The sequence below is a fragment of the Parambassis ranga genome, chromosome 13 (genome assembly GCF_900634625.1).
Source record: "Parambassis ranga chromosome 13, fParRan2.1, whole genome shotgun sequence".
NCBI classification, from domain to species: Eukaryota; Metazoa; Chordata; class Actinopteri; family Ambassidae; genus Parambassis; species Parambassis ranga.
The window spans coordinates 1,869,211-1,887,293 of NC_041033.1; the positions used below are offsets into that span (position 1 = coordinate 1,869,211).

An 18,083-nucleotide genomic window follows, 5' to 3' on the forward strand; every position below is an offset into this window, starting at 1 on the left:
AAGCAAACAACCCAAACTATCAGAAACATAAAAGGACAAAGCCTAAGGACTAAACAAAGAGACTGAAAAACTGAAACCAAGCAGACAGAACAAATACACAGACAAAGCAAAGGCGAGCACAGGACTTAAATACACAAGGGGTAACAAGACACAGCTGAGAACAATCAGGAGGCAGGCAATCAACGAGGAGGGAAACCCACGAGGAAGTAAAACACACAGACAATACAAGAAGACCAGACTTTCAAAATAAAAAGGAAGTCAAATGCACAGGAGGAATAAAGCCATCACTCAAAATGTAAAAATTAATCATAACAGACATTCTCATTTCCGTATCTGAAAACACACATGCACACACACACACACACACATGCACACACACACACACACACATGCACACACACACACACACACATGCACACAAAAACACACACAATGTCAAACATCAGGACTTATTGCCTTTCCTCACCTCTACTTATTTGTAGAGACCTTGTGTAGGTCTGTGTATGTGTCCACAGGTCCCATATAACCTATTGGTAATAACGCAGGAACATTAATGACATCATGCAATGTACTCACAGTACATGTCATGTTATTACATAATACATAGACGTAGAGGTAAGGTTTGACGTAAAATTTTCATTTGGGTTTAAAGTTAAGACAAGGAAAAAACAAGGTTAAGCTGTTGGTTGTAGATGTTATTTATTTTATTTGTATACTATATAGTTGTATAGTTGTATAGCTAGGAGGAAAATGTTTAAAACTTCTAACACACCCACACCTCGGTGTACATGCTATACAGTTTAATAGCCAGCAGATGTAGACATTGGTCCATTCAGAGTAAGACTGTGTGTGAAGTGAAGTGGGTGTTCATACTTAAGTATGTGTGGGAGATTAGAAAATGAACATTACTTTGTATCTGATGCTGCATATATGTGTGTGTCATGGCTCTGGCGGTGCTTTCATGGTCCTCAGCATTATAAATACCACTGCCCATGACTCCCAGCTGTGGCACTCCTCTTCTATTTGCTCTAAACAGTGCTTATTTAAATGCATTACCGATATTGTAAACTTTAAAATATGGTACAGAGGTGACATCTGACTACCTAAACAAACATAACCTCATTGCACTGTCAACATGTTTGTCACATGGTCTGCTTTGAGCCTTGTATAAATCCCATTTATTCTGCTGTCATTTGATAACACGGAGAGCAGAGTCCCGCCCAATGAGGAAATGGGTGTGTTTGTTTGAGTGGTAAAGAATGCTCGGACTTCCTCGCTGCAGCCAGTCTGCTGTGAGGCTCCGAGGCTAGAACAATGTCGACCCTGCTGCTGGTTGTGGGTGTAGTGATAGGAGTTGCTTACATTTACAGACATGTTGTGGTGAAGGGAAAGAGCTGCACGAGCACAGCCAAGCTGCATGGGAGAACTGTGATTGTAACAGGTGAGTAAAGGCTCTGAGTTTTTTCAGATCCACACTCAGAAAATCCATCAGCAGACTTCTTTTTTTTTTTTTTTTGCATCCAGGCAGCAACACAGGCATTGGTAAGACCACAGCCATGGATCTGGCTAAAAGAGGAGCCAGAGTGATCCTGGCCTGTCGCAGTAAGCAGAGAGGAGAAGCTGCTCTTGAGGAGATCAAGAGAGTGAGTACAAACCTGATCCTCCAAAAAAGAGAGTTCTCTGCATGCAGACTGGTTAAAAATACACCCATCACATACCCCTCCATCTTAGCAGTAGCTGCATCACCTTTCTAACTGTTCACCAGGAGAGTGGCAGCAACCAGGTGGTGTTCATGCAGCTGGACCTGGGGAGTCTCAAGTCTGTTCGCAGCTTTGCAGAAACCTTTTTGAAGTCTGAGCCCAGACTAGACATCCTCATCAACAATGCAGGTTAGACTTTTCACACTTCTTTTCTAGTTTTAGTTTTACAAAGATGTAAGCAAATCCTAACTTGTTATTTCCACCTAAAGAGATTTTGATACTGTATGTCTTTCTTCTTGATTCCCCTCCCCCTCCAGGCATTTATATGCAGGGTCGAACAGAAGATGGGCTGGGCATGATGTTTGGTGTCAACCACATCGGCCACTTTCTGCTAACCAACCTGCTGCTGGACCGCCTGAAGGAGTGCGGGCCGAGCAGGGTGGTCACCGTGTCGTCTTTAACACATAACTTTGGCAATATCAATTTTGACTGCCTGAACACCCACAAAGCACTGGGACTGGGGACCTCGTCCATGGAGACACTCCGGGTCTACTCCGACAGCAAGCTGTGCAACGTTCTCTTCACCCACGAGCTGGCCAAGAAACTGCAAGGAAGCAAGGTCACGTGCTACAGCCTCCATCCAGGTCAGTGGAATGACACTGCTCAAGCATAAAAAATCTGAAATACTGCTTTCCTAAGTCCCTTGCATGGTTAAAAGGGGAGCACAGAAACTTTTAACTTTTATACAAATGGGTCCCTTGTGAGCAGCGACTCCTACTATAGGTCATATTATCTGATTATTCTGCAGTATTGTCAGCATAGCATATGGTCTAACCATGTCCTCTGCCCTCTGATGGTGTGGAAACATTTAAAAAGAGCAAACAATAAAAAAGTACAGATCCCATGACCCTTCAGGGGTGTAGTCTGAGTGGTATCAGGTTACAAGTAATTGATTGCTACTGTTTATATAATGGCTTCCCTTCTGCCTACTATATTGAAAGCTTTATGCATTTGTACCCAATAGAGATCTGAGAAAATTAGGAGACTTTACAGTAGCCTCCATTTCAATACCAGGAACAAAGGTGCCTATAAAGCTGCTTTTGGGGGTCAGTATGAGCAGTCCGGCACAACTGGAACTACCCTGTGTGTTACCCTGTCTGTCCTAGCCATTGTTAAGGTTTCAAATTTGAGTGTATTAGATTTTTTTGTGGACCTGTCCCTATGAGACTTCTGCATCCATGGTGATGATGGTTACCTTACTGTTACTGGCTGTATATGGATATGGATGGTGGCTATAAGTTTGTTCCAGACCCAGGTAATTTGTGGCCTTGACCTCTGGTGTATGTTCCCATGCTTCTGGTTTAGGAAAGTATTTTGTCAGGTTAGGCAAAGATCATGGTTGGGGTTCTGCCATTTTTGGCCACCATGGTCCAGTTAGTGTTAACACTGTTAGCACTTAAATTACAGTTGTTATGGCACATTTGCCTTTGTTTACACTCATTTCTGTTCACTTGCGAGACAAGTAGCTGAACTTTCAATGCTTTTCAGGTCATGATGTAGTAATTAGGTACAGCTGATCCATCAACCACCTTTAGCTTCAAGATGAAGTTTTAGGTTGAGAAGCTCCAGGCCATAGTTTACTGAGTTGAAGCTGATCCATGCTAAAGACCAGGCACCTAAATCCACTTTGCTTTTTGTTCTCACAGGAGCTATCAACTCTGAGCTGGCCAGGAACACAAGCCCAGTACTGCAGATCCTACTTAAGCCCCTGACTGCATATTTCTTCAAGAACACCATCCAGGGATGTCAGACGACCCTACACTGCACCCTCCAGGAGGGGATCGAACACCTGAGCGGACGTTACTTCTCTAACTGCACTGTGAGAAAAGTCTACCCCAAAGCAAAGGATGACGCTGCAGCAAGGAAGCTGTGGGAGCTCAGCGAGAGACTGTGTGGTCTTGCATAAAATACACCTTTGACTAAATCCATGCTGACAGTAAGGTTTTTTTCTATTTAATATTACTTATAGGCAGGTGTAATTGAGTTGACAGCACAAAATTAGGCAAGATAAGACAAGTCCAAAGCCCCAGCAGTCCTCTACAAACACAACTGACATAAGAACCAGCCTGACTAGAAGGTCCAAGTCACCATGACTGTGTAGGTATATCAAAAGTGTACTTATAGATATAGTCAGCTGTGTCTGGTTATGACACATATGTATATGATGCATATATATCGTATATGTATATTAACAATATGTTATGATTGAATAAAACCTAGTGTGTTGGATTTGTTCTGTTGTTTACCTTCACACCATTGTTTGTTGAATATCTACAGTATGTGTGGCCACGCTTATTCATCAATTTTTTTAATACACCTGTTTTGGTTGAATCAATAATATACCTTCATACCATGCCACATATCTTAGCATGGCTTAGCTTTCAGATAATACTAGTTGTCTCATATATATACAGTATATATATATATATATATATATATATATATTTCTGCACAGTTATCATATTATGATCTGGACAGTGTGTGTTGACATTAAGCTGGCGTGTCATTGCCTGACCCACCCACACAAATGCGGTTGTTATTTATCATGCTCATCACAGCGCTTTTCCCGAGGAATGCTTTTGTGGCAGATCAGACCACCACCCTGCACTCTGGCCTCTTTAAACACTACCATTGTGGTACTAAGCAAGAGGTTACTGCGTTTTTGAGCACAGCCCTTCCTTGACCTTTCACTGTCATTTCACTCTTCACCTCAATAAGACAGAAGACCTGCTAGACTTGATGTTCGAGTCATAGTGACTGTGCAACTTTCACCTGAGGGCTGGTTGTGCATGTAATACTATTTTGACTAATATGTTGTCCCTGTGCAAACTTCTGCTTAGGTGTAAGTGAGAGTAAAGAGGCTAGAACAGGTGCTTTGTCCCAACTATATAACAAATCATGCTTAAAAGTTTATAGCCACACTTTCTCACATTTTAGCTTTATATCTATGCAGTCAGTTACATAAAAATTCAGAAAAATAAGTAGTAATCATGGTATGCAGAAAATGTTAATAACCATGCAATAGTCACTTGTAATAAAAGCCACATCTTAAATAATGTCTTACCATGGAATCCAGACTGTTGTTTACATGCATTTTACTTTAAAAAAAATGGCTACAGCGACATCTGCTGGTACTGTAAAGTCATTTTACCGGAAGTTTTTACCGGAAGAAGCCGGTGTAGAAAACGGAAGTCCATTATAATTATAATGTACCTTTAAAACTGACAAAAAAACATATTTGTAATTTATTTACGACTCAGATGTGATCTAAAGGCAAGTCTTTCTCACCACAAAGTGTTAATATTTTACCGAAATTAAAACCTACCGGAAGTAGCGCGTCTTCAGTTTATCCCAGCGTCACAGGTTAGTTTATTCTGAAAGTTCTAACGTAAACACCGTAACTCTAGTGTAATTGACAGCATTTGTACATCAGCGGTGATGTCCGCGTTGCTTTACTTCATTGCAGGAGCAGTTTTACTTTACGTGTTAATTTACTACAATGTGTGCAGAGGAGCAAGATGCTTAAGTTCAGTGAAGCTGCGGGGCAAGACTGTCATCGTTACAGGTAACTAGCCTCTGTTATCAACTAATGCTAACATGGAAGTTAGCTTCACTATTGTGTACCATGGACCAGTCGTGCTAACATGCAGACGTGTCCCAGAGCCAACTTGTAGAGTCCTATAAGTATTGGAATACTTGTAGTTTATGAACGTTTAGCTGAAAAAGTAGAACTCATTAAACCTTTCTAACTCAGCGTTGATAAAGTGTGTCGCTAAACCACTGTATGTGCATGTGTTTAAAGTACCTTTAAATTAAATATTAATAACATGCGTACAAATCATATTTTTACACTTAACTTGCATTAATGCCACTTGTCAATAAGCCCACAGACAGCTTTACCACTAAATGCATTTCTGTTGTCGTTTGTCTGTACAGGGAGCAACACAGGTATTGGCAAGTCTACAGCTCTGGATTTGGCAAAGAGGGGAGCGAGGGTGATCATGGCCTGCCGCAACAAGGAGAAGGCTGAGGCTGCCGCCTTTGACATCCGCAGAGTAAGACCTGGAACACACACACTCTGCTGGGCCACCAGAAAGAGACATAGGCTCTCCCTGTGGAATACTAAATACCCATTGTATCATCATTATATTATTTATAAAACAAACACATGTAGTTTCTTAAGCAGCCACAGATGATGTTTATGGATTTAAAACGTCAAAAAATGAATCATACATGAAAACATCCATGTAGACATTATGATGGTTTTTGCTGTTGTGGATTTACAGTGTCAAGTACACAAGCTCTAACTCATCTCAGCTGTCAGAGGTGAAACACTCCTCCTGGCTGTACAAGACCAAAGTAAAGCAATACTTGGGAAGTTTGTAGTTACGAAAAACTTGTGGGTAGTAATTTGATAAAGCGTTACGCATAATGTAATCTACCTGCATTTTGGTGCTGGGTGGGGGGTAATTCTGGACCACATGCACCAACCTCACCAACAGTAATGTCCTCCAGGAGAGTGGGAACAATCAGGTGGTGTTCATGGAGCTGGATCTGGCAAGTTTAAAGTCTGTTCGCAGATTTGCTGAGGCCTTCCTGAAGACTGAACCCAGACTGGACATCCTCATTAACAATGCAGGTGAGGATGTGGTGAAATGCTAATTTTCATGGTGTATATTTTTTACTTATTAGGTTACTTTTTGAACATAGATAAATTAAAAGTTCATTGAGCCACTTTGTGTTCCAGGTGTGATAGGCCCAGGACGTACTGAGGACGGCTTCGGGTTGGCGTTCGGAGTGAACCACCTGGGTCACTTCCTGCTCACTAACCTCCTCTTGGAGCGGCTGCAGCAGTGCGGGCCCAGTCGCGTGGTCACAGTGGCTGCGCTCCTGCACCGTTTGGGAAACATAGACTTCCCTCTGCTGGACTCCACAAAGGATTTAGTGGTGGGTCAGACTAACTGGAACAACATTCAGGCCTATAGTAACAGCAAACTGTGTAACGTGCTCTTTACCAGAGAGCTGGCTAACAGGCTGGAGGGCACCGGTGTCACCTGCTACAGCCTGCACCCAGGTCAGAGCCAGCTACACAAAAGTTCTTGAAACTTCCACCAGACTTGATTTATGTCTAACCAGCCTCTAAACCAAGCTGCGTGTTTGTCCTCTGTTCTACCCAGGAGTCATCTACACAGAAGTGTGCAGGAACATGAGTCTGTGGCTGCGGCTTCTCATGATCCCCTTCGCCATGCTCTTCTTCCTGGACACCGAGGGCGGGTCCCAAACCACTTTGCACTGTGCCCTGCAGGAGGGCATTGAGCCTCTCAGCGGCCGCTACTTTTCCAACTGTGCACTGCAACAAGTAGGAGCCAAGGGGCGAGACGACGCACTCGGAAAGAAACTGTGGGAAGTAAGTGAGAGGCTAACCAGTCCATCCTGAGCACTCTGCTCATTTAAGGGCTGCTGTGCTTTCATATACAAGGTAGAGGATGTTCAGAATGACATGGATAAAAATGTCTGTTATATCTGGCTCCTTACACACGTGCAGAGCTTATCTAACGGCAGGTTTCCATACAGAGATGTCATGATAGCACAGTGGTTAAACGGCATCCTCTGATAGCTGTGAATGAGCTTTCATAACCCTCATATCAATTATACGTAGCTCAAACATCTATGATGAGTATGTAAGAATGCACATTTGTCAACAGATGATAGCAACATTTATGTATCTAATCCCTCGAGCTATATGTTGCATTCACATTAGAGTAACCCAAAAAACACGGTGATGGCTTCTAACATTAGTACAGTGCTGTTTCTTCACTTGTGCTATGTAGCAAAGATGGCGACCTGTGGAGGTGTGTCCATCATTTCACACTCAGATTTTAGACCATTACGAGTACACTGTCCAGCTACTCCCAAGTGTATGCAACTTTATATATGTACCTTGCTGGATGTATTTGTATGGTCTTCTCTGGAGGTTCTCCTCTTTCTTGCCATTCCTCCTTTATTTCATGGAAGTGCCTTCTTTATATCAGTTGTTGTTTTCTAATAAAGTTTTTCTAAAAGCTGAACGTCATGCCTCCTTTATTCTTCATTATGTTTTTATTATTGTTTTGCACTTGTGTTAATAGCACTTTGTCTACTTGATAAACATACACTGGAAATAGAACACAATTAGACAATATAATCAATTTGAATAACTTCACCTATTAATAGTTCGTTATATCTCATGGAATATGCTACCAGGGACTAACGCTTGAATCACCATGACACTGCGGCACATGCTGCACTAGGATGGATACTATTACTAAAAGGGACCATAAGGAAGATGCAGCAGGCTTGTTTAGTTTCACCGAAAAGAACGCTGTGACGGGAAGGACGGTGAGAACAATAGGCTGGACCTAAACTTGCAACTCTGCACAAACACAAAGGAATCACTAAGGGTAAAAAAAAGGCTGGAATGTGAAGCACAATGGACAACAAGCCTCTGGCGGGGAGTGAGGGAAAGACAAAGACTAAATACATGAGGTGGAGGGACAGAGGGAGAGGTGAGTACTCCAAAATAAAACTAGGCCTCACAGATGAAAAATTGTTGGTCAAAGCTAACACACGTTGCGATCTCCCTTGTGCTGTCAGCCTCTGGTGGACACACGCTCACCTGCCTGATCGCTAATTAGAAATACTTGTGTTCAGAGCCATGCTCTCTGCTCCATATCCAAAAGTTTAAAGGTCAATTTCATGATTTAGGTAATGCCAAAAAATGTACAACGTTGGCAAAGCTATGAAGAAATTCATATTATATAGACTGTTGTACTGTTATTGCTTTGCTATTTTATTTGGAGAATACACTTTTTGTGCAATTCTTATTTGATTGGGTTACAGTATTAATATTATTTTTATAATTATCCTTTAAAAATTGGCTCAGTAATTCATATGCCAGCATGAGATCCAGTCAACTGATCTATGGCAGGAATTAATCTGTATGAAAATGTTTAATGTTTTAAAAATAGCTTTTATTTTGTTTACATTTTTCTTCATGGACTATGTAACCAACTTTTATATGAGAGCCATTTTTGGACATTAAAAATAATCATACATAATTTACACTGCTCCAACGGGACATCGAGATGTTAGTTTCCACTATGGTCACATGGGGGCAGTAGCGTAGCACAATTCCAGCAGCAGCACACAGTGTCTCCTCCACGCTGCTCCTTGGCTGTTGTTGCTTGGAGCAAGGTTGTTAAGGACCTTAACCCAAGCAGACCTATGGATTCTGTTCATTATGAGCACTGATTATTAACACGGGTAGGCATGAAAGCCAGGTCAGTTGTGTGTGTGTTAAGAGAGGTGCTCTTGTAATTACTCAGTAGGACATTCCTCTGCTCAGGCTTCTCCTTTAACCTCAGTTTTAGTGGGGAGGAACACACTTCCACGATCGATTCCTATCTCCTCCTGCCTTCAACCATCCCTCCTCTGTCCCCTTCTTTCACCCCCGCACCTCACCCACCCGCCGCAGCCTCTGCTACATGCTGAAAGGACCTGTGGTAAAACACAGTTGCAATTTTAATGACAATCTTTTTTTATCAAGTTACAGTTGCACCTCACATCAACCAGCAAAACCATTACACGCTTAAGGTCATAGAGTTCAACATCAACCCAAGCTCTTAACACAGACAAGGATACATTTTGTTTCTGGAAATAGATGCTGCCATTAAATATTTTAAATATTTTTTTCAAGGCTGCTCATGCCACAAATAGAGTTCCATTGACCTCTATTGGGTTTGGAAGTATGCAGAATCTAATATTTGAGACCTAAAACTGGCTTGAGCTTGTGGGTTTTTCATGATTTGGGACAAAAATTATTGTTATATTTCATAGATATTGATTTGCTCTTTCATCTGCTAATCTGTTGGCCATCCATTAAACTTTATTAGCTGTTAGCATATGAGGGATGTGTTCAAAATAAATACTGTTAATAAGATCAGAAGCCAGGTGAAAAAGTGAGCTTTGGAAAAACATCGAAACAAAAAAAAAGTGGTCAGTATAAACGTATAAGTAATAACTTTGTGACCAATGACAGATTATCTGGTTATCATGGCACCTGTCAAGCAACCATTTTGTCCTCAAAGTCAATGTTAGGAGCAGAAAAATGCACTGATGACTGCATGGCCTGGTTGGAGCATCTCAGAAGGGAAAAGAGGTGAACCACGGTTCACACAAGGAGTGGTCTACTTGTAGCTCAAACTGCTAAAAAAGGTGCTGGTTCTAAAGAAATGTCTCAGAATACATAGTGCATCACAGTTTATTGTGCAGAAATGCTTTAGGGTGTTGACTTGGCCCCCAAATCCCTAAATTCTCGGTCGAGTGGAGCATCTGTGGGATGTGCTGGACAAACAAAGCCAATCCATAGATGCCCCACCTCATGGCTTACAGGAATGCTGCTAACATCTTTATGCCAGATGCCACAGCACACTTTCTGAGGTTTAATCAAGTCACAACAAGTTAAGGTTGCACCTTTGAAACAACCAGTGTATATAATCTGGTATCATCCTGGAGACACATTATAAAATGTATCCTATTGCAGCCTGACTCTATGCCATCGAACTACAGCAACACACAGGAAAAGGATTTCCAGGAGGAACACACACCTAAACTGTGTCTGTATACAACAGACTAGCATGAAAACTAGCAGGCTAGTGTCCCTTCACTAATTTTTCCAGATGCCTGCCAATCAAAAGGGGTTCAGCCTTTTACACAGTTCCACCAATCATCATGTGGAAGCCTAGCATCCTGGCCCACCCCTGGTGAGCCAGTGACGCTCCACGTCCGAGGAAATGACAATTTCTGCATACAAAATAACAGCATCAGACGTTCAGCATCCAACTGTGCCATGCACTCAAACTCATTCGAGAATACAATAAAATGTATTATTATTATTAATAAATAAACAGATTGATAAAGACTTAGGTAAACACAGTCTAGGATGCTTTTGTACTATTTCTTTTGTAGAAGTTTTAATGTCTAAGCCTAACCAAGATGTTTTTAAATGAATCACTTCTATGGACGTCACTAGATATATGGAATATTATAGTTGGTAAAAAAAACAAAACACCCAAAATGTCCAGCACATCACGTGTTGTCGCTCCATGTCCTGCTGGCTCATGAGATAAGAAAGCAGCGGTGTTTGAGGCCAAAGGTCTGCAGCTCAGGAGTGTGCTCACCACTTGCTTGATCTATAGTTCATAGATGTTCTGTCAGTCCTGCTCCACTCTGTTGTTTGAGAAGCAGCTCATTGATGAGTTGTGTGTTGTGTTTGCTTTGGGCCGGCTCCACAGCACTGCAGTACTTAGTGACTGGATTAGTGCATCAATTAGGCAGCTATTGGATGCACAGAGCCATGCAGATTGATTTAGTTGTTGGGAGAGCAGTGCGCAGGTTGTTTGTACAGGGACAATATCACAACACATCTAATACGACACAGTTCATTTTTAAAATTAGAAAAGAAGAAGAAACATACGGTTTTGTCCATGGACCACAAATCTGACAACCTTGCTGTAGACAACAAGTTCATCTTTTTGCCAGATAATTGTCACTTTAAAATAAAGCAGGTTACATGTATCATTATACAACACTGTAGCCTACATTGTGCTTAAAGGTGAATAAATGAACACTTGAAAAAGTACAGTAATTGAGCTCTGCTAACCTCCAACCTAATATAAAAATTTGTTTAATATAGTCTTTTTTAATAATATAAATGCACAATTAACATTGAAATAATGCACAATGCATTCAAAGGCTGCATAATGACACTTTCTGTGCACTGCACTGTATGTACACATATATATTTAAACATGCATCTTTTAATTGTTGTCTGTATGATGAGATTTACAGTTGTTATTTCTTTTATTTAAATAAAATAATAATAATAATTAATGCTGGAAACTCGTCAGTGATCAGGTGACCCTGGGCAGTGTTTGAATTTCATCATCAGCTGTTGTGCATGTTGACTTATTGTCATGGCTCATATGAGCTGAGCTAATGAAAGTTGTTCCAGCCGCTGAAGAAGTGGTACACCACATTCACAGGTGGATCCCACAAATGCATATTTTTGAGTATCTCTGTGATGGCGCCTGGATAACCATTCTAATATTACAGAAACGTGGAAGTCTTTGAAAATACTTTTTGAAAAAAATGCCACCAAGACCTACCCTACACCTCACATCTGCAGACTCTGCTTGCTACGCCCTGGATGAGTTATTTGAGATAAACTGAAGTACTCTAACTCACCTTTTCATTCCCAGTGGCCTTCCAAAGACACTGTTCTCTCTCATAGTCGAGAAAATATATGTTATTATATGTTTAGCAACCTTTTTTACATGTTACAGGTCTTTAGGCTCTATGGTTTATGGTTTTATTTTAGGATCCATGTATGTAGCTTCAGGAATATTATTCTTTTTTTATTTTTGTTTTTATTCCATTTCATTTTCCCAGTTATTTTTTTAAAGTACAGTATATATCCACATGCTGCCTGTTTTGCCAATGCTCCTTATAAAACATTCAGCAAAAAAATCTATATGAATATATGTGTAATATATATAAATAACTACAAACACACAAACTACTCCAATGTTAGAATAGTAATTAAAAAAATGTTCACTATAACTATTATTATCACAATATAATTTATCATTAGGTTGAGAAAGAGTTAGAAAATGCTTTATGGATGCAATGAAACTATTTCAATGTATGAAGTCAGTGGGAAACTTGGTGATATAACATCCAAACTAAAAACAGCGGGACGTTTTAATCAGAGCCATAACTCATAAAGTTACGTGGACAAGAAGCAAATAAACAACAAAGCAAAGTGTTGGTAAACTCATATACAACATTTACCCTCTTTGCCACTTCTTTTCTCCAGACACCTCTTACTTTTCACTGCTCACTCACACACACACACACACACACACACACCCTACCCGTCAAGCCCTTATCAGTAACAGTGTGGGTGTCGATAAATAGAAGCATCCTCTGGGTCTTGTTATTTCCTCTGCTGCAATTAACGTTCCCATCTGCTAACCTGTGATTCACGGTGTTTACTGATATGCTGCAGCGTGTTCTAATGCTCCAGTCACAGTGCACACCTTCCTTTCCGTTTCACAACCCCTCCCACATGCAGCTCAGGCTGTCAGCACTGAGTGTATCTCAACAGTTCTCATGGGCCTCTCTGATGTGTGTGGCTGTAATGCTGAAGAGTTAGTAAGTTGTGATTACACCATCACACCAGACCGATGCTCTTATATAGACTAAAGAATGTATATGCTAATAGCCAATCTGCTGTTATCTGCTATACCTTTAAATTAATATAAATCCATTAAAGTAATAGCAAGATTTTTTTTAAGTGTACAAACAAGGTGGATGTTTTTATTCATAAAAGCTATTACAAACATTACAGTGTAATGTTATCAATAGCTTTCAATTAATTTTGAAAGAATGCTATAACAAATGCTTTATTGTAACAGTGCAATCATCAATGTAATAGATAACACAAATAAATAATCTTTATTATACTTTTTTCCAACAGAACTTTTGTGCTGAATTAGTGAAAGAATTCATGTATTGTTTGATTGATTGTTTAACACAGCCTACAACTTTTACCTGTGTTTTCATGCCTAATCCCAACTGCACGTGGGAAGTGATATAGAAGTGATGATTCCAAAAGTCATGAAAAATAAAGCAACAGTGCCTTAAGTGGTGTTTGAACCTTAAGCCATCTACCACACTCAACATCCTTGACATGGGCTTTAGAAACTGAATCCCTTGCCAGGGAAAATGGGCTACTTGTACTACAAAAACCAGACCAAAAAACAAACTGTTTCAGTGCACACATATAACCTATAATACCATATAATCATGTGACTATTTGCTAGTATCAGATGTGTTGTCCGTGGTCCCTTGATGCACCGTGTGTGAAAATCTAGCATTGAAATGTTATCAAAATCACTTCTTTCTACAGGACTGACTTACAGGAAAAAAATACTTTGTGCACACAAGATTCTGTAAAAAACGACCAAAAATATTTGTGAGCTCAGGTAGGATCCAAATGCATACTCAAATAACAAACCAAAGTCCCAACAAAGAAAATATATCATATATTCATATGAATATGATATATTTTCTTCTTCTTCACATTCAGCATATATTCATATATATATATATATATATATATATGAATATGATATATTTTCTTCTTTTGTAATAGATTTGTCTTTATAAGTCAGTAATAAATGAGTATTATACTGCACACAGACAATTAAGGTAAACAATGGGCTGACACAGACTAAAAATGTGACTGGACTAAATAAGCCTAACACTCTGAGAGTTACAACAAATCATAAACACATTTACAACTCTCAATGGCCAAGTTTTTTTTCTCCACTCCCTGTGAACAAAGACCTATTTCAGATTTTGAGACAAATCTCTGTATGGAGCTCTCAGTGTGCAGGTGTTAATAGAGGTTTTAATCATGTTAGGTCTTTTCATTTGTCTTGTAGGTGTTTTAATTATCCTGCCTGTTACCCACTGTGTCAGGAAACGATATGAGACAAACGTGGAGAGAGAGAACATTTTAAAAGCCTCTTTAAAATGACATCCAGTCAGATCACTTAGGCAAATGAGCGCGCTCTCATGCTTTTTGCAATTTGCAATAATCTAATGAGAAAACGCTGCTTGCTGAGTGGAGACTGGAAAACAGCAACAGACTAGAAATGTTACTCCTGCAAAGAAAAAAGGCTATTAATTAGACAGAAATGATACTGCTTTGTTTGTTGCTAAGGTAATAAATTGCCAATTAGATACACAGAAAAAATGTATTTGTCATTCATTTGTGTGACATCAATTCCTCCGGTCGTAGTAACTGTATTTGAAGACTCTATGAAGACATGCTAACAATTTCCAGGGTTTTTCCAGGCTTAGGACTCTAATGCACTGCATTATATACTTACATGTGGAAGGTAGCAGTACAATCTTTTATTCTATCTCTCTGGTGTATCTCTTCAAGCGTGTGGCCAGGGCTGAGAGTCGTTGTTTAGCAGTCTCCACGGCTTCTGTTATGGACAGTCTGCTGTATTTCTTACCTGACTTCATCCCCCTTCTCTGTAGTTATCTTCTAGTTCTCTGTAGTAATTGTTCTATTGTCCTTATCGGTCATTTATTTTGTCGGTCTCCACCAGCTTCTAGCACTTGAGCTGCCATAGCATGCCCAATATTCACCACGTTTCGCTCAAAACAGGACAAAAAAGACACAATGAGCTACAGCAATGAAGCTAAAGTGATGACTGAGTTTTGTCCACCCCACTCTTTGAATAACTGCATTACCAACTATGATAAGTTTAAATAATTCACATTGTGCCATACATATTGGTTCACATCATGAATAGTTGTGGAATCCAGTTTAATTGAGAAACTCTTCCATTTGAAGAACACTTCTAATTCCTACAGACAGGTATTCCTGTTGTCTGCATTAAACAGAAACAATGTAAGAACTTTAGTGATGTTACAGTGTGTTGGCGTTTCTTCAAGGCTGCCGGAATTCTCTGCCTTTCATTGAAAATAGATTGAGAAATTCCGTTGTCGATTAGATGCCGATTGTTGTGGGTGACAAAAGCCAAACATCCAGAGCAGGCAGTCACAGATCGAAAGTAGCTACCTGTATAATTAACACCACCCTGGATATACAATAGCTTGTATGAAGGCGTTGGGCTATTTCCCCAGGAATCTCTTTGAGAACGTGCTTGTTTACACAGCTAACGCTCTGCCTTTCTTTCAATGACAACGTCAGCATTATAGCTCAGACAAACATTTTTAAAGACGTGGGGTTGCCTTTAGTCCAGGAATCTGGTCTCCTTTGTGAGAATGTTCTTGTTTACACAATCTGTTAATCAGAAGGTCAGAATTATAGATCAAACAAACATTTTTAAAGATGTGGGGTTGCCTTGAAAGTACACTCCTAATTGTAAAAGATTGTTGTTACAGAAAGAGTGGGAACTTTTGAACAGGTCAGAACATGATATGGCACTGTGTGTGTTCTTGGACATAGTGTATGGCCATTCCCATATATTGGGCTTTGGCTATATGGCCCTGGCCATACACCACCTTTAGAAAGGTGATGTTAACCTTAAGAAATTTTGTAAACCTTATACTGTATCTTTTTCTCTTGCTGTTGCTCAAGGTTTTGTTAAAAGTAGCCCAAATGATAAAGAGTGCTGCTCTCATTCTACACTCTGACAACAAGCTCAAGACAAGAAAGTGGGTGTAACAGGTGTAAGCTGAAAAGGCAGTCTATGACAGGCAGTGGTTGCACATGTCTCTACCATGGAAAAGAATTTCCCCTTGGGGATAAATAAAGGAATTATGATTCCGATTCTGATAAAAATTGCAGGCTTGATTGGTCCACAGGCCATAATAAAAAGGCACAGGGGACGGGTTCTTCCCCACGGGCCATTTTTTGTCGTACGCATAATTTTGGACCACATATTTGCCTTATCACAACATCTCACAACAGCAAGCTCCTTTGTTACTCAACAAGGATGTTTACAATGTTGGCGTGTCATTGGCTGTATGACCCAGCTACAATTACCACATGTAGTGGATTTGATACTGCACACCCAAACAAAAGCAGGGGAGTAGGTTTTTCTATACTTCTAAACATAACTTTCTAAATACATGCAGCAGTGTTGATACTGAATAAACTAACCAGTTGTCCATTCAGTACTTTAATCTGAAGATCTGCTCTTAATATTGCATAACCCTGATGCAATATGCTAGTCTGAGAGAACCAATAAAACTAGTTTTTCATGTGGCTCTCATCTATCTTGTAATACCTCTTCACTCTTCTTTAACATCCTGTTAATTGCTTTACATTGATGGTTTAATAACTCCACCGTGAAAGATCACAGTTTGCGTGACAGCCCATCAGCAGTGGACATAAAATATCTGTCAACAAGTGCGAGTGTGTGTGTGACTAACATCTTAGGTCCATTTCAATCCATAACCACCACCACTAGGTGGGAATGGACTACAATGAGGAGGGGCCATCGATATCAGTCACTAGCAATTGATTAGCTCATTGACGAAGCATTGTGCATCTGCGTGTGTATGGATGGCAGTGGGAGGAGAGGAAGAGGAGGGGAGGGCTGAGGCTGGTGTTTATTCAGGATCTCAGCCCAACCAAATTGTCTGTGGGAACAAGCAGCTGATGTCGATACTTGGGGGGACTCTGTCCATTCGAGGGCTGTCAGTCAGAATTAGGCCTCTGGTGTGGGCCTGGTGCCAGGAGGCTGCACTGTTAATAGGCCAGATGGACTGAAAAGGGACATGAACTATTGGGATATCTCTTATTTTTGAGTGACAAAGCAAAATGTTTCACATTTCTTGGAACAATGACTACTGTATCAAATTCAAAATTCTAATATTACAATTACAGTATTGCTTGTAAAACAAACTACAGACCTGGCCTACAGTTTGTTGTGTTTACAGCCTCAGAAGTTGAGCTATTTGGCTGTGGACTCTCTGTTATATTAATCAAGTTGTAGTGCATTTTATTCTTTGTTATGAACAAAATAATTGACCCCAGAACTAATGCATCAGGAAATGTGATCCCAACCCAACCATATCTTGGATTGCACTTGGCTGTTGTCGTGGAGATGGTTTAGTAAACTTTGTGGCTAATCAGCTTCGTGGTGTGAACCAAGAGGCTGATAACCATAAGTAAACAAAACATTTGCCTAAATATAGCAGTATGTCATCTGCATAGAGAAATCTCTTTATTTGGGGGACAACAGTGGCGCAGTGGTCACTGTTGTGTGTTCTTGGGCAAGACACTTCACCCTATCCCCGAGGGATAGCCTGTGGCGCACCTTGCAAGTCATTGTATGACACTGCTTGGCAGCAGCCGTAAAGAACTTCCCTCTGGGATTAATACAGTATCTAAAATAAAAAAAAAAATTATTTAAAAAATATATTAAAATTGCTATATGTAAATTGACATATACAAATATTTAGTTACATTCCACCATGGCTTTTCTGTTTCTGTGTGTGAACTAAAGTGCTGATTCATTAGCTGCAGGCTTTGGGCCCTGTAAAGTCCAGTGAAAGCATGTTGAGGTCAAGTGTCTCACTTGTAAAACTTGAAGGTTTTGATTTTGCCGGTCCAAGCACAGCTTGTAATATTAGAGCTGTAAAATCCTCCAGCTCTCCAGCATGTTTTCCAAAGACTAGCAAATACACACACAAACTTCTACACTCACAAACACCTTTTCTGGCTCTCCC

At 40.2% G+C, this 18,083-nt stretch overlaps 2 protein-coding genes across 2 annotated transcripts; both read left to right on the forward strand.

Annotated features, from left to right (window-relative positions):
• The first annotated feature begins 1,297 nt into the window (after positions 1 to 1,297).
• LOC114445429 (dehydrogenase/reductase SDR family member 13-like) lies at positions 1,298 to 3,989 on the forward strand. The gene is made up of 5 exons (XM_028420489.1): positions 1,298 to 1,441; positions 1,525 to 1,643; positions 1,766 to 1,889; positions 2,018 to 2,344; positions 3,407 to 3,989. The coding sequence occupies exons 1-5, from the start codon at positions 1,315 to 1,317 to the stop codon at positions 3,664 to 3,666; spliced, it is 957 nt and encodes a 318-aa protein (XP_028276290.1). The 5' UTR covers positions 1,298 to 1,314; the 3' UTR covers positions 3,667 to 3,989.
• Positions 3,990 to 5,129: 1,140 nt separating this feature from the next.
• Positions 5,130 to 7,828, forward strand: LOC114445430 (dehydrogenase/reductase SDR family member 13-like). Its single transcript, XM_028420490.1, has 5 exons — positions 5,130 to 5,325; positions 5,697 to 5,815; positions 6,276 to 6,399; positions 6,508 to 6,834; positions 6,938 to 7,828. The coding sequence occupies exons 1-5, from the start codon at positions 5,199 to 5,201 to the stop codon at positions 7,195 to 7,197; spliced, it is 957 nt and encodes a 318-aa protein (XP_028276291.1). The 5' UTR covers positions 5,130 to 5,198; the 3' UTR covers positions 7,198 to 7,828.
• The last annotated feature ends 10,255 nt before the right edge of the window (positions 7,829 to 18,083 follow it).